This window comes from Oncorhynchus gorbuscha, linkage group LG17 (genome assembly GCF_021184085.1).
Source record: "Oncorhynchus gorbuscha isolate QuinsamMale2020 ecotype Even-year linkage group LG17, OgorEven_v1.0, whole genome shotgun sequence".
Classification (NCBI taxonomy): domain Eukaryota; kingdom Metazoa; phylum Chordata; class Actinopteri; order Salmoniformes; family Salmonidae; genus Oncorhynchus; species Oncorhynchus gorbuscha.
Genome location: NC_060189.1, coordinates 11,440,765 through 11,455,904, shown reverse-complemented (window position 1 = coordinate 11,455,904; position 15,140 = coordinate 11,440,765). Strand labels below are relative to the sequence as shown.

The following is a 15,140-nucleotide window of genomic DNA, read 5'->3' as shown; positions in this document are numbered from 1 at the left end:
TTCTTCTGGCCCTGGGTGAAATGTTCTTCTGGCCCTGGGTGAAATGTTCTGCTGGCCCTGGGTGAAATGTTCTGCTGGCCCTGGGTGAAATGTTCTGCTGGCCCTGGGTGAAATGTACTGCTGGCCCTGGGTGAAATATTCTGCTGGCCCTGGGTGAAATGTACTGCTGGCCCTGGGTGAAATGTTCTGCTGGCCCTGGGTGAAATGTTCTGCTGGCCCTGGGTGAAATATTCTGCTGGCCCTGGGTGAAATGTACTGCTGGCCCTGGGTGAAATGTACTGCTGTCCCTGGGTGAAATGTACTGCTAGCCCTGGGTGAAATGTACTGCTAGCCCTGGGTGAAATGTACTGCTGGCCCTGGGTGAAATGTACTGCTGGCCCTGGGTGAAATGTACTGCTGGCCCTGGGTGAAAATGCGGTAAGGCACAACAGAAACTTTAGGGGATCATTATGGCAGACTAACAGCTCTCTGGGGACATTTCCTCCACCCTGGGTGGTTATATTTGTCTGTATGGTGGCATTTACATTGGAAAATGTCAAAACAATCAGAACTGCAGTAGGGCCAATGAGACAGAGTGAAGAGTTAAACGAGCAGCAAAAAAAACTCTAAGTTCACAAATGAGTGTAAGAAAACAATGTACAAGCCATTTGATTACGGGTGTTGGTTAAGACAAGGGGATGTAAGATGTCCAGGGAACAGGAGTTGGTTAAGACAAGGGGATGTAAGATGTCCAGGGAACAGGAGTTGGTTAAGACAAGGGGATGTAAGATGTCCAGGGAACAGGAGTTGGTTAAGACAAGGGGACGTAAGATGTCCAGGGAACAGGAGTTGGTTAAGACAAGGGGACGTAAGATGTCCAGGGAACAGGTGTTGGTTAAGACAAGGGGACGTAAGATGTCCAGGGAACAGGTGTTGGTTAAGACAAGGGGACGTAAGATGTCCAGGGAACAGGTGTTGGTTAAGACAAGGGGACGTAAGATGTCCAGGGAACAGGTGTCGGTTGAGTCAAGGGGACGTAAGATGTCCAGGGAACAGGTGTTGGTTAAGACAAGGGGACATAAGATGTCCAGGGAACAGGTGTTGGTTAAGACAAGGGGACGTAAGATGTCCAGGGAACAGTTGTTGGTTGGTTTGGAATATAGGACAAGAAATGGGCTGTACAATTGAATAGGCCAGCTAGTAATTTGTGTCTCTCATTTCAGATAGGACAAGAGGCAACACGGGACAATCTGTGGTTCATTCCTCTGCTCATTATCCTGTAGAGCCTGTGTCTGTGTGTCCTTGTGTTTGGGTGCCAGGCTGCTTTTAAAGACCTGCCTTCAGACGAACAAACTATATCCTCCCAGCCGTGCTAAGCTTGCCAGATAAGAGTGGTGGAAAATACCACTTTACATGATTCAGTGAGCTGGCCAGGAGAGATCGCAGTGTGTGTGTGTGTGTGTGTGTGTGTGTGTGTGTGTGTGTGTGTGTGTGTGTGTGTGTGTGTGTGTGTGTGTGTGTGTGTGTGTGTGTGTGTGTGTGTGCGTGCGTGCGTGCGTGCGTGCGTGCGTGCGTGCGTGCGTGCGTGCGTGCGTGCGTGCGTGCGTGCGTGTTTGCTTGTATATCTTTGTGTTTAACTGTAGTTTTTGTGTTTTTGGTCATTTCCAAAGTTGACATTAAGGATAAACATGTCAAATGAATGATAGAGGCTGGCTAGAAATATTACAAATATGAAACATGTTCTGGGAACATGAATACGGCATTTCTTATACATGTATTTTTTTTCCATTCTACCACCGTAGAAGCCAGAGAGAGGGCAAAATATATCTGTCTGATGTTTGCTAATCAATATTACACTACAGGGAACAGAATGGAGTTTGCACTAGTTTTGTAACGTGTTAGGCTGTGCGCAGAAAGTAAATATTGCACAGACCGGAGCTGGAGATATAAACATCAGGGTAAGAGCCTATTCATATCTGTGTGTGTCAGTGGCCGAGTCAAGGGTATAATTTGTCTGTAAGGGAGATGTGTTTTTCTCCTAAATCCTGGGAAAGTAAGTAGTGATGGGAGTCTGGCCAATAGTAAGTAGCATGCTGATGGACACCCACACAGCAAGAACTGGCTCAGGATCAGGTCTCAGGCTGAAGGCACAGAGTAGAGTAGAGCCCACCAGCACATACAGCACAGACACAGTTCTCAGAAGCTTTCAATAGAATACTGTACAATATCTCAGGACATCCTTTAGTCCAGAGCTATGATTTGCTCAGGGCCAACAGACAACAAAAGTTAATGTCTCATGTCAGTTCTCTTCCTCTCCATAGACTAATTGTGATATGTTGAAATCTAAGTTTAGAAGCTAGTTAATTATAGGATTTTCACACTGCTCCTCTTTTGGGTAGGTTCAAGCCCTACCCATTATGGACAATGCATATTTCAAATTGGGATGACACCAACCTTACTAAGCCCAGAGCTCATTTGTCTCCAGAGCAGTTTGTGCTATCCTTAGACTTTATGTCAATGTGATGGTCCGTAGGACAAATGGGCAATAGACTAAGGATAGCCGTGGGTTAAGAGACATTCTAGAGGGACATTTCTGCAGCACACACAAACAATAAGAGCTGAGAAAATAATCAGTCACTGGGCTCCACTGAAGAACAATAACTTTGTATTTTCTATTTCCAGATCAGAGGTTATTATGATTTATCATGAACAGTTCTTGCAGTGTTTACTTCTACCTGGGTTCTATGTGCCAGCAGTCTTTCTCAATGCATTTGTGTTTCGTCATGAAAGAGCGCATCGCCCAAGACAACGGAACTGTACTGTAGATGAGGCAGGCGCCTCGCAAGAGACCTTATTTGTGACCTCATAAAACAGTATTAAAATGATGTTAGTGTGTTCTACTCTGTTCCACCTGTGTAAGACAAGACAGGCTGGCTGTTTCTCACACCCTCAGCTGTCATACGGTACCCTTCTCTCTCTCTACTGACCCTGTTGTCTCAACAGGGGCTTCCTGGATGAGTTCAACACACAATTACACGATTTCTCATTTTAAAAAATATCTGTAACTCCCTTAGCATTCCACTTATATGCTTGAATGGGAATTAAATGAGTAACACTAACGTAATTCACAGTAGGAACAAGTCTGTGTGGAAGTTGAACTTTTCCCTCCGCTGCCCTCCTCAGAGTTACAGGGAATCTGGTTACTATACTGTAAGTGTTTGTGTTCCTTACCAGTGAATCATCAGGTTTCCTCTCAGCTACGTGGCAATAGGGAATGGGCTCCGTCCCATTCTCAAGTGATGTGAACACTGGAAAATGTCAAAACATTCAGTAAATCACCCCAAATCAAAGACCAAATACTTCAATTATCAAAGACAACACTAAAGCTATCAACACTTGGACAATAATAGAAAAGACAGCGAAGCTTTGGATGGATCTCGATAGCAGTGGGATTTCATCTACTGAACGTCCTGGAATAAACCTAAGAATGTATTTTTACAGTACATGCTGTGATAGAAAAGCTATTTCATAAACAAATACATCATTTCAGAAAGCAATAGAGTATTCAGATGGGATTACAAATGGGACAGATTCCCATGCTGGAATCTGTCCCATATTTTCCTCTTCTTAGTGAGCACTGTCCAGATATTCAAGTAGCATTGGGGAGTAATTACAGTCTCTACATGTGGCAAGTAGAGAGGAACACAGAAGAAGGTTACCCTTCCTCAATCCTCAGGGGTCAGATTATATTCTTTTTGTGGAGCTTCTAAAGGCATTTTGAATAATGTGAGGTCGACTTCAACCAGTGTCCCTTCTACAACTTCATTGTCCTGGGTGAATGCTACTGCATGCAATAGGCGTATTACTCTTCCTCTTTGAGATCTTACACTAAGTACAGTACATAGAACTGAGAATCCAATGCATTCAGTCGGCATCCATTACATTCAGTGAACATCCATTACATTCAGTCGGCATCCATTACATTCCATGAGCATCCATTACATTCAGTGAGCATCCATTACATTCCATGAGCATCCATTACATTCAGTGAGCATCCATTACATTCCATGAGCATCCATTACATTCCATGAGCATCCATTACATTCAGTGAGCATCCATTACATTCAGTGAATCAACTGGGATTTAGATCAAGGATCTGGCATATAAAGGTTATAGACATACCATTGAGCAGTCAGTAATGTTTCATTCATCTATGCATAACAGAAGTCCATTTCCCAGTGTCACTGATGGCTGTCTCTTAGTCACTGATGGCTTCGTGGCTGATGGCTGCCTCTTAGTGGCTGATGGCTGCCTCTTAGTGACTGATGGCTGCCTCTTAGTGACTGATGGCTGCCTCTTAGTGACTGATGGCTGCCTCTTAGTGACTGATGGCTGCCTCTTAGTGACTGATGGCTGCCTCTTAGTGACTGATGGCTGCCTCTTAGTGACTGATGGCTTCATGGCTGATGGCTGCCTCTTAGTCACTGATGGCTTCATGGCTGATGGCTGCCTCTTAGTCACTGATGGCTTCATGGCTGATGGCTGCCTCTTAGTCACTGATGGCTTCATGGCTGATGGCTGCCTCTTAGTCACTGATGGCTTCATGGCTGATGGCTGCCTCTTAGTCACTGATGGCTTCATGGCTGATGGCTGCCTCTTAGTGACTGATTGCTTCATGACTGATGGCTGCCTCTTAGTCACTGATGGCTTCATGGCTGATGGCTGCCTCTTAGTGGCTGATGGCTGCCTCTTAGTGACTCAGTTGGTAGAGCATGCCGCTTGTAACGCCAGGGTAGTGGGTTCGATCCCCGGGACCACCCATACGTAGCATGTATGCACACATGACTGTAAGTCGCTTGGGATAAAAGCGTCTGCTAAATGGCATATATTATATTATATATTAGTGACTGATGGCTGCCTCTTAGTGGCTGATGGCTGCCTCTTAGTGACTGATGGCTGCCTCTTAGTGACTGATGGCTGCCTCTTAGTGACTGATGGCTGCCTCTTAGTGACTGATGGCTGCCTCTTAGTGACTGATGGCTGCCTCTTGGTACACCTTGTTCAGTACTCACCATTATCACTGTGCTTCCTGGTGAGTTCATGTCGACTGCTGTGAGCGTCGTCCTCCTCTGGAACCTGGGCTAAGTCACTGGTCTGTGGGAGCAGATAGAGAGCATTACATCTAACTAACAGATTGTTGCCAGTCATTCAGATCCTACAGTAGCTAGATACCTAGACCACACACACATTTCTGATCCTTAAAGTGATGCAGCACAGTTTTTGTAGTAGCTAGTAGTTTTGAAGTAGCACTCACGAGGCAAAATGGGTCATCCATATCATGATCATCCATATTTTATGATATGTTAAGTCCTTATTTTTTATTTTCCCCCTGGAGTTCGTATTATATGTTACAAATTCCAATTTGTACTTTTTCCTGCAATTCGTACCATATGACACATTTGTAAGTGCTTAAGATCCTGTTAAATCTCTTTAATGTTTGTGACACATTTCCTAGAAATCGTAGAGGGTGGTCTAGATTTAGGACCACCAAAAAAGCTTTGATGTTATCTTGAATTTACAAACGCTGCTCAACGGAGCACAAAAACATTGACTGATATTATGACTGGGCAACAGTTGAAGGAATCAGAACAACATATGAACCCACCAAAGCAGTACTGCAGATGTTCTAAATCGGTGCCAATTATCATTGTAACCTATGCGAAACGTGTACAATGTGTATGACAATTTTAACATGCAATTTATGTATTATGTTGAGTGTAGAATATACCATGTCTATTTTGTATGCAGCACTACTGTGTGTCTAAGACTATTTTCCCCTCTGGGACATTAAAGTTCCTCCTATCTTATCCTTACCAGGGATGTACTGGTAAACAAACTAGGTGGGTGAACTGAGTTTACCCTCTGCTATCACTGATGCTAACCATTGTCCTAGTTTTTAAGCACCAGGTACTTCAGCTTAAAAATAGCAGCTGTAGTTGGCAGGACTTCCCTGGTAGTTTTAAGACATCATTTCCAGGACTGATTCAAGCTGCAGATACAGTTTAAATTAGATTTACACAGATAAGCTGCAGAGAGGAGAAGAGAAGAGAGGTGCTCCCTTTTTCTTTTGCAATGACTGCATTGTTTACACTTCAAGTCCTCCTCTCTGTCTAAAAGCTCAGCAGATATCTCTCCTGGAATAATTATTTCAATCCCCTCATCATCATCATCATCTCTTCCTGGAGTAGATTTCCTTTATTGGTAATATTTACTCAACAATGTCTGTATCCGAGTCTACCTTTATTGGTCACATTTACTCCACAATGGCTCTATCCGAGTCTACCTTTATTGGTCACATTTACTCCACAGTGGCTCTATCCGAGTCTACCTTTATTGGTCATATTTATTCCACAGTGGCTGTATCTGAGTCTACCTTTATTGGTCACATTTACTCCACAGTGGCTCTATCCGAGTCTACCTTTATTGGTCATATTTACTCCACAGTGGCTCTATCTGAGTCTACCTTTATTGGTCACATTTACTCCACAGTGGATGTATCTACACCCACCAGACATGCCACCAGGGGTCTTTTCACAGCCCCAAAATCCAGAAGAAGTTCAAAAAGCTTACAGTATCATATAGAGCATTTATTGCATGGAACTCCCTTCCATCTCATGTTGTTCAATTTAACAGTAAACCTGGTTTCAAAAAACAGATAAAGCAACACCTCACGGCACAACACCTCTCCCCTATTTGACCTGGATAGTTTGTGTGCATGTATTGATATGTAGGCAACGTGTGCCATTTTTACATTTATCTAGTTCTGTCCTTGAGTTGTTCTTGTGTTTTAATGTTCTGCGTTATGTCACGTTTCATGTTTTGTGTGTCCCGCAAGAAGAGTAGCTGCTGCTTTCGCAACAGCTAATGGGGATCCTAATAAAATAACTAATCTGAGTACACCTTTACTGGTATATTTACACCACAGTGGCTGTATCTGAGTACACTGTTACTGGTCATATTTACACCACAGTGGCTGTATCTGAGTACACTATCATTACTCAAGGCAGAGCTGGCATGCGCATACAACAACACCATGACTGTAGCTTTTCAATATATACTTTGCCTTTTTGTACATTCCTTGCTGTAAGTAAGAGGCAGAGCTCACTTGGCCCACACGTTAACATGAGTCTCCCGTCTATACCATTAATCCAGCGTCTCCCGTCTATACCATTAATCCAGCGTCTCCCGTCTATACCATTAATCCAGCGTCTCCCGTCTATACCATTCAGACAGCGTCTCCCGTCTATACCATTCATCCAGCGTCTCCCGTCTATACCATTCATCCAGCGTCTCCCGTCTATACCATTAATCCAGGGTCTCCCGTCTATACCATTAATCCAGCTGAATATGATGTGTTCCCTTGACCCGTCATCCATGCTCCCAGGTTAAAAGGAGTGATCGAACTCTAATTAATTAAGCTGGGAAAACAGCAGCCGTAGAACTGCGTCGGAGCACAGATACACCAACAGGTTTCCTGGGTGCCAGTGTCCCTTTTTATCTACTGCGCCCCTACATTCCGACACTCATTCATTCACAGTAAGCAAAGACGAAAGAGAAGTAAAACCAAAAAAAAGAAGAACATGTTATAAACACTTTGAAATCACCTGCTTAATGACCATTATATTAGTAGCCTAACCACTGGAATGACATAGCCATTATGTTACGGACATGGAAAACTGTTCATTTTGTTCTTAATCTCTATACGTTGCTGATGGGGTAGTTTCTTAAATGACAGTCAGGTGGGGAATTGCTAATGAGGTAGTTTCATTACAGTTTCTCAATCCCGTACAGGCAAATTTTGGATCTGTGTTGAAACGTATCTATAGCATAACAGCGATGATCAAATACTCAAATAAATTTACTGACTCAGGTGAAGAAGCCGGATGTGGAAATCCTGGGCTGGTGTGGTTACACGTGGTCTGTGTTTGTGAAGCTGGTTGGATATAATGCCAAATTCTCTAAAATGACATTGGAGGCAGCTTATGGTAGAGAAATTAACATTAAATTCTTTGGCAGCAACAGCTCTGGTGGACATTCTTGCAGTCAGGATGCTAATTGCATCTGTTGCATTGTGTTGTGTGACAAAACTGCACATTTTAAAGTGGACTTTCATTGTCTCCAGCACCAGGTGCACCTGTATAATGACACATCTGTCAGTTGGATGGATTATCTCGGCAAAGGAGAAATGCTCACGAACAGGGATGTAAACATTTTAGCGAAATAAGCTTTTTGTGAGTATGGAGCTCATGAAACATGGGACCAACACTTTATATGTTGCGTTTATATTTTTGTTCAGTGTAGTTACTCATCAGCATATGAGGTATTTATATGGTCGTGTCATAATAAGGATATGGTCATGTCTGGACTCATCCTTTACTATTATTAAGCATGCGGAATGTCATTCACCAAACTTCAGCCTATGAGCATGACATTTACATTTACATTTAAGTCATTTAGCAGACGCTCTTATCCAGAGCGACTTACAAATTGGTGCGTTCACCTTATGGCATGACACACTAAGGTCATTCCACCACGCTGGCTGATTAACCTATCAGTTCACTTGTGCAATAATTCCTTTCCTTTCTTTCAACTAATGGGCATAAATCTAGTGTATTGGGGCGGCAGGGCAAGTTCAAATCCTCGAGCTGACAAGGTACAAATCTGTCGTTCTGCCCCTGAACAGGCAGTTAACCTACTGTTCCTAGGCTGTCATTGAAAATAAGAATTTGTTCTTAACTGACTTGCCTAGTTAAATAAAGGTAAAATAAATTAGTATTTATACAGTATCAGTCCAAAGTTTGACATTGAAGAATAATAGTGAAGACATCAAAACTATGAAATAACACATATGGAATCATGTAGAACCAAAAAAGTTTCAAACAAATCAAAATATATTATAAAGTATATTTGAGATTCTTCAAAGGAGCACTGGTTTCAATCCCCCAATTACTTGTTCATTATTTAACCCTCTGTTCCCCCATGTTTTTTTGTGAGTGATTGTTTGTATGTATACGGTCCGTTATTGTGGGCTAGTTTTTGTGTTGTATATATATATATGTATATATATATGTATATATTATTGAGTAAAGTACGTTCATTACTCATATCTGCTGTCCTGCGCCTGACTCCTCCACACCAGCTACACACAGGCCGATTACAGGTGGATACTTTGAAGAATCTCAAAAATAAAATATATTTTGATCTGTTTCCCTCTTTTTGTTGGTTACTACATGATTCAATATGTGTTATTTCATAGTTTTGATGTCTTCACTATTATTCTAAATAGTCAAAATAAAGAAAAATCCTTGTATGAGTAGGTCTGTCCAAACTTTTGACTGCTACTGTTTGTCAACTCTTTGTCACCTCAAAACTTGTGTGTCACACCTGTTGCAGCAACAGTCTTCCAATGACCTTCTACCTGCCCACCACCACCAACAATAAAATTCCATATTGTATTCTGTCTCTTTTGTCATTCAGTTAAGCCTTTACTCGACTGAACTGTAATAGATTGTGTTGTTGTTCTTACAGAGTTCCTGTGGGGCGACTCGGAGACACTGGCCCTCTTGTCCCTCTGTGCCAGAGAGGTCCCAAACCGGAGAGCTTCATACACAGGGTCCACTTTACTGCCACAAGCTGGGGAGAGACACCAGAGAAGAGAAGCTCATGTCAGTCAAATCAGCCAGACAAGGACAATCTAGTTGTGCATCAATTTACTGTAAGTACATTGACATTTTGAAAGGCAGGCCTATATAAATCACTTTGGTTTGTCTCACATTGCTTTCAACAATAAAATATATTTTTTTTAAGCAAACTTCCATTGTCTTATAAATGATTGCTGAGTGTCTTCTCATCTTCAGTTTTCTCCACTGTTCATGCACATTGGTTTGTAATGACATTTCTTTATCTCTAGAGTATTGTAAGGCAAAGGGACATAAAGCGTGCTTACCAATGGGCATGACTTCTTTGATGCAGCCAAATTGCTCTGTTATCAGCAGTGGGGAGCTGTAGTACCTTCGAAAGCCCTTTGGCTGTGGAGGGGGAAAGAGAAGGGAGGGAGGAAGGGAGGGATGGATGGATGGAGGGCAGGAACATCATAGTGAGTGAGTGATCAATACATCAACAGGCAGTGCAGCACACCAAAATACATTAGAGCCACTGCATAACCTATTTTCTCTATTAGTTTCCAGATGCACTATACTGTACTCTAGTCGGGGTTTGTTTCTGTTTACAACAACACAACATCAATGTTTGGTGAGAAAACAACAAGCTGGCTAAAGCAGAGGAGACATTTTAGACATATCCCTAGCCAGAACAACTGGTTAAAAGCCATTTACCATTATAGACCTCTCTGTGATCACCAACTGCTGATCACTCTCCCTGCCTCAGCCATGCTAAACAATATTAAACAATGTGTAAATAAAAAAATAGCTTGATGAGGGTTGAGTGAAGATGTGCAAATACAGAAATACATTGGTGGGTGGGCCTGCAGAAATTTGTGTGGGCCCAAAATAAAAAATGTCTGCTATTCTACACATTTTGTCATGAGGCTGAGATAAAATGCTGCAATTTTAAACCTAACTAAAGCTAGAACATACAGTCCCTCCGGAAAGTAAAGCCTTATTCTAAAATGTATTTTTTTTACATCATAATCAATCTACACACAAAACCCATACTGACAAAGCAAAAACATGATTTTTTTAAAGTATGCTAATTTTTACAAAAAAAAACTGATATCACATATACATAAGTATTCACACTCATTCACATACAGAACTTTGTTGAAGGACCTTCGGCAGTGATTACAGCCTCAAGTCTTCTTGGGTATGATGCTACAAGCTTGGCAGACCTGTATTTGGGGAGTTTCTCCAATTATTCTCTGCAGATCCTTTCAGGATGGGGAGCGGATGGGAAGAAATCCTTTTCTTAAGAACTAGATGACATGAGTACTATAGTCAACGAGTAATGTTTTTGTTTTGTGCGGATGAAGGGATCGCGATATGAGCCTGTTTTATTTTTAAGGACTTCATATTGTGTGCTTTCATGTTTTCTACTCCTTTTGCAAATATCTTCTTTTTTTGTCTTGGTTCTTTTCAATTGTGGCTTTTACAGATGTACCAACTGCCTCTATTTATTTTGTTGTGATACCTTGTTTATTTGTCATTTTTTTATAAGGGAAGAAAAAAAATAAGGTATCAGGATGGGGAATAAGGAAGGGGAGCTTTTGGGTGGGGAGCGTTGCTGCACAGCTATTGTCAGGTCTCTCCAGAGATGTTCAATCGGGTTCAAGCTCGGGCTCTGGCTAGGCCACTAAAGGACATTCCAAGACTTGTCCCAAAGCCAATCCTTCGTTGTCTTGTTAGAATGTGAACCTTCGCCCCAGTCTGAGGTCCTGAGCGCTCTGGAGAAGGTTTTCATCAAGGACCCTCTGTACTTTGCTCCGTTCAACTTTTCCTAATCCTGACTGGTCTCCCAGTCCCTGCCGCTGAAAAACTTCCGCACAGCATGATGCTGCCACCACCATGCTTCGCCGTAGGGATGGTGCCAAGTTTCCTCCAGAAGTGACACTTGGCATTCAGGCCAAAGGGTTCAATCTTAATTTCATCAGACCAGAGAATCTTGTTTCTCATGGTCTGTGAGTCTTTAGGTGCCATCTGGCAAACTCCAAACAGGCTGTCATGTGCCTTTTACTGAGGAGTGGCTTCTGTCTGGCCACTCTACCATAAAGGCCTGATTGGTGGAGTGCTGTAGAGATGGTTGTCCATCCGGAAGGTTCTCCCCACAGAGGAACTACAGAGCTCTGTCAGAGTGACCATCGGGTTCTTGGTCACCTTCCTCACCAAGGCCCTTCTCCTCCGATTGCTCAGTTTGCCTGGGAGGCCAGCCCAAGGAAGAGTCTTGGTGGTTCCAAACCTTCAATGTTTTGATACCCTTCCAAAGATCTGTGCCTCGATGCAATCCTGTCTCAGAGCTCTACGGACAATTCCCCTCGACCCCATGGCTTCGTTTTTGCCCTGACTTGGCCTGTCAACTGTGGGACCTTATATAGACAGGTGTGTGCCTTTCCAAATCATGTCCAATCAATTGAATTTACCACAGGTGGACTCCAATCAAGTTGTAGAAACATCTCAAGGATTATCAATGGAAACAGGATGCACCTGAACTCAATTTCGAGTCTCACAGCAAAGGGTCTGAATAGTTATGTAAATTAGGTTTTTCTGTTTTTTATTTTAATACATTTGCTAAAATGTCTAAAACCGGTTTTTGCTTTGTCATTATGGGGTATTGTGTGTAGATTGCTGAGGAGTTTTTATTTGTACTATCCATTTTAGATTAAGGCTGTAACATAACAAAATATGGAAAAAGTCAAGGGGTCTGAATACTGTCAGAAAGCACTGTAGGTGTGTTGACTGTGACAATGGCACTGGATTATGAGCTGCTATGTCTGCTAAATGAAAAAAAAAAAAATAAGCTGTGTTATGGTGCATATAGCCATATGAACACAGTGACATATGCCTTAATGTATTGTAAGTCGCTCTGGATAAGAGCGTCTGCTAAATGACTTAAATGTAATGTAAATGTAATGTGGTCATATTCGTGGCCTTTTGGAGGTGTGGTTTTCAGTTAGTTATTTTTTGCCACCCATCCCATGAAAGTTAATGTCATTCCAGTGCACTTCTTGCTATAAATTATATCTGATGGTGTTTAGGTAAAAATACAAAAAATGTCTCATTTGGAACACTGACAAGTAGAGAGCATTCAAAAAACAATTGCTCAGTCTGATCTGCTGGGTCCACCCGGTCCCGCCCATACCTACGTGGCTAGATTAGTCCAGCATCAATTCTGTTACTTTGACTAGTTTGTGTACAGTTAGTACAGCTCAGTTGACAGACTGCCATACTGCAGATTTCTGGTCCCATATCCACATAGTCTCAGAGGAGGAGTGCTGGTCTCGGATCAGTTTTTTGCCTTTTAGAACTTAATGAATTACATGGGGGACCTGATCCTAGATTTACTACTCTACTCTGAGACACTTTTTGAATACAGTTCCAGAGTCATTAACAGGATGTTTACCAGTCCTTGTGCTGTTATGATCTGTCCCATTCCTCACATACCAAGTGCAAACAAGGACACATGTCTATCATCTACAGTGCCTTCGGAAAGTATTCAGACCCCTAGACTTTTTCCACATTTTGTTACGTTACAGCCTTATTCTAAAATGTAAGAAAGAAATAAAAAATCCTCAGCAATTCACAATACCCCATAATGACAAAGCAAAAACAGGTTTTTAGAAATTGTTGCAAATGTATAAATAATAAAAAAACAGAAATACCTTATTCAGACCCTTTGCTATGAGACTCAAAATTGAGCTCAGGTGCATCCCGTTTCCATTGATCATCCTTGAGATGTTTCTGTATTTGGAGTCCACCTGTGGCAAATTCAATTGATTTGACATGATTTAGAAAGGCTCACACCTGTTTATATAAGGTCCCACAGTTGACATTGCATGTCAGAGCAAAAAAACAAGCAATAAGGTCAAAGGAATTGTCCATAGACCTCCAAGACAGGATTGTGTCGAGGCACAGATCTTTCGGAAGGGTACTAAAACATGTCTGCAGCATTGAAGGTCCACAAGAACACAGTGGCCCCCATCATTCTTAAATGGAAGAAGTTTTGAACCACCATGAGTCTTCCTAGAGCTGGCTGCCCGGCCAAACTGAGCAATCGGGATAAGGGCCTTGGTGATTAAGAGCCCAATGGTCCTTCTAACAGAGCTCTAGAGTTTCTCTGTGGAGATGGGTGAACCTTCCAGAAGGACAACCACTCCACCAATCAGGTCTTTACGGTAGAATGGCCAGATGGAAGCCACTCCTCAGTAAAAAAGGCACATGACAGCCTGCTTGGAGTTTGCCAAAAGTCACCTAAAGACTGTCAGACCATGAGAACCAAGATTTCTGATCTGATAAAACCAAGATTGAACTCGTTGGCTTGAATGTCAAGCGTCACGTCTGGAGGAAACCTGGCACCATCCCTACGGTGAAGCATGGTGGTGGCAGCATCATGCTGTGGGGATGTTTTTCAGCGGCAGGGACTGGGAGAATAGTCAGGATCGAGGAAAAGATGAACGAAGCAAAGTTCAGAGAGACCTCAGACTGGGGCGAAGGTTCACCTTCCAACAGGACAACGACCCTTAGCACACAACCAAGACAACTCAGGAGTGGCTTCGGGACAAGTCTCTGAATGTCCTTGAGTGGCCCAGTCAGAGCCCGGACTTGAACCCGATCGAACATCTCTGGAGAGACCTGAAAATAGCTGTGCAGCAACACTCCCCATTCAACCTAAAAGAGCTTGAGAGGATCTGCAGAGAATAATTTGAGAAACTCCCAAATACAGGTGTGCCAATATATGTTTGCCAGGTGTGCCGAGCTCAAGAAGACTTGAGGCTGTAATCGCTGCCAAAGGTGCTTCAACAAAATACTGAGTGAAGGGTCTGAATACTTATGTAAATGTTATATTTCCATTTTTATTTTTAATAAATTGGGTAAAAATATCTTAACCTGTTTTTCCTTTGTCATTATGGGGTATTGTGTGTAGATTGATGAGGGAAAATGTATTTAATACATTTGTAACATAGCAAAATGTGGAAAAAGTCAAAGGGTATGAATACTTTAAGAAGGCACAGTGTCTAACCATGACGTTTCTGTGTTACCTTCTCCCATACAATCAATATTTCCCATCAGAGATGTCATTCATACAACCAGAAAAATTACAGTGGATGGCCTCCATTTTCAGAATTTCAGTTTCTCGCCCAAGAAATAGTAATTATCTTAGGCAAGGATGGTAATGTCAGTGCAATACATGACAAGACAAGTAGGTAGAATAATTAAACTACAGATGTAGGATCTTATTTTGATCATCCTGTTGCATGAGAACTGTCCTGCAATGCAATACATTTTAAACATGTGTATTTGAGGTTTTAAAAAAGGCTTCTAAAGTTTGTAATTTCCACTTTGACATTTTAGACTTGATTTTCTATTATTTATAATCCACATAATAATTCACATTTCCTGTGGCCGCTGGATTATTTTCCTGCTGTAGCAAAC

At 42.2% G+C, this 15,140-nt stretch overlaps 1 protein-coding gene across 4 annotated transcripts in view; it reads right to left on the bottom strand.

Annotated features, from left to right (window-relative positions):
* Positions 1-15,140, bottom strand: part of stac (SH3 and cysteine rich domain) — an 80,497-nt gene that overhangs the window by 13,786 nt on the left and 51,571 nt on the right. For all 4 annotated transcript variants that reach the window (XM_046309550.1, XM_046309554.1, XM_046309551.1 and 1 more), the window contains 4 exons: positions 9,986-10,067; positions 9,566-9,672; positions 5,052-5,133; positions 3,211-3,287 (listed from right to left, as the gene is read on the bottom strand). In XM_046309550.1, coding sequence (XP_046165506.1) covers positions 3,211-3,287; positions 5,052-5,133; positions 9,566-9,672; positions 9,986-10,067 — 348 coding nt within the window. The remainder of the gene's footprint in view (positions 1-3,210; positions 3,288-5,051; positions 5,134-9,565; positions 9,673-9,985; positions 10,068-15,140) is intronic.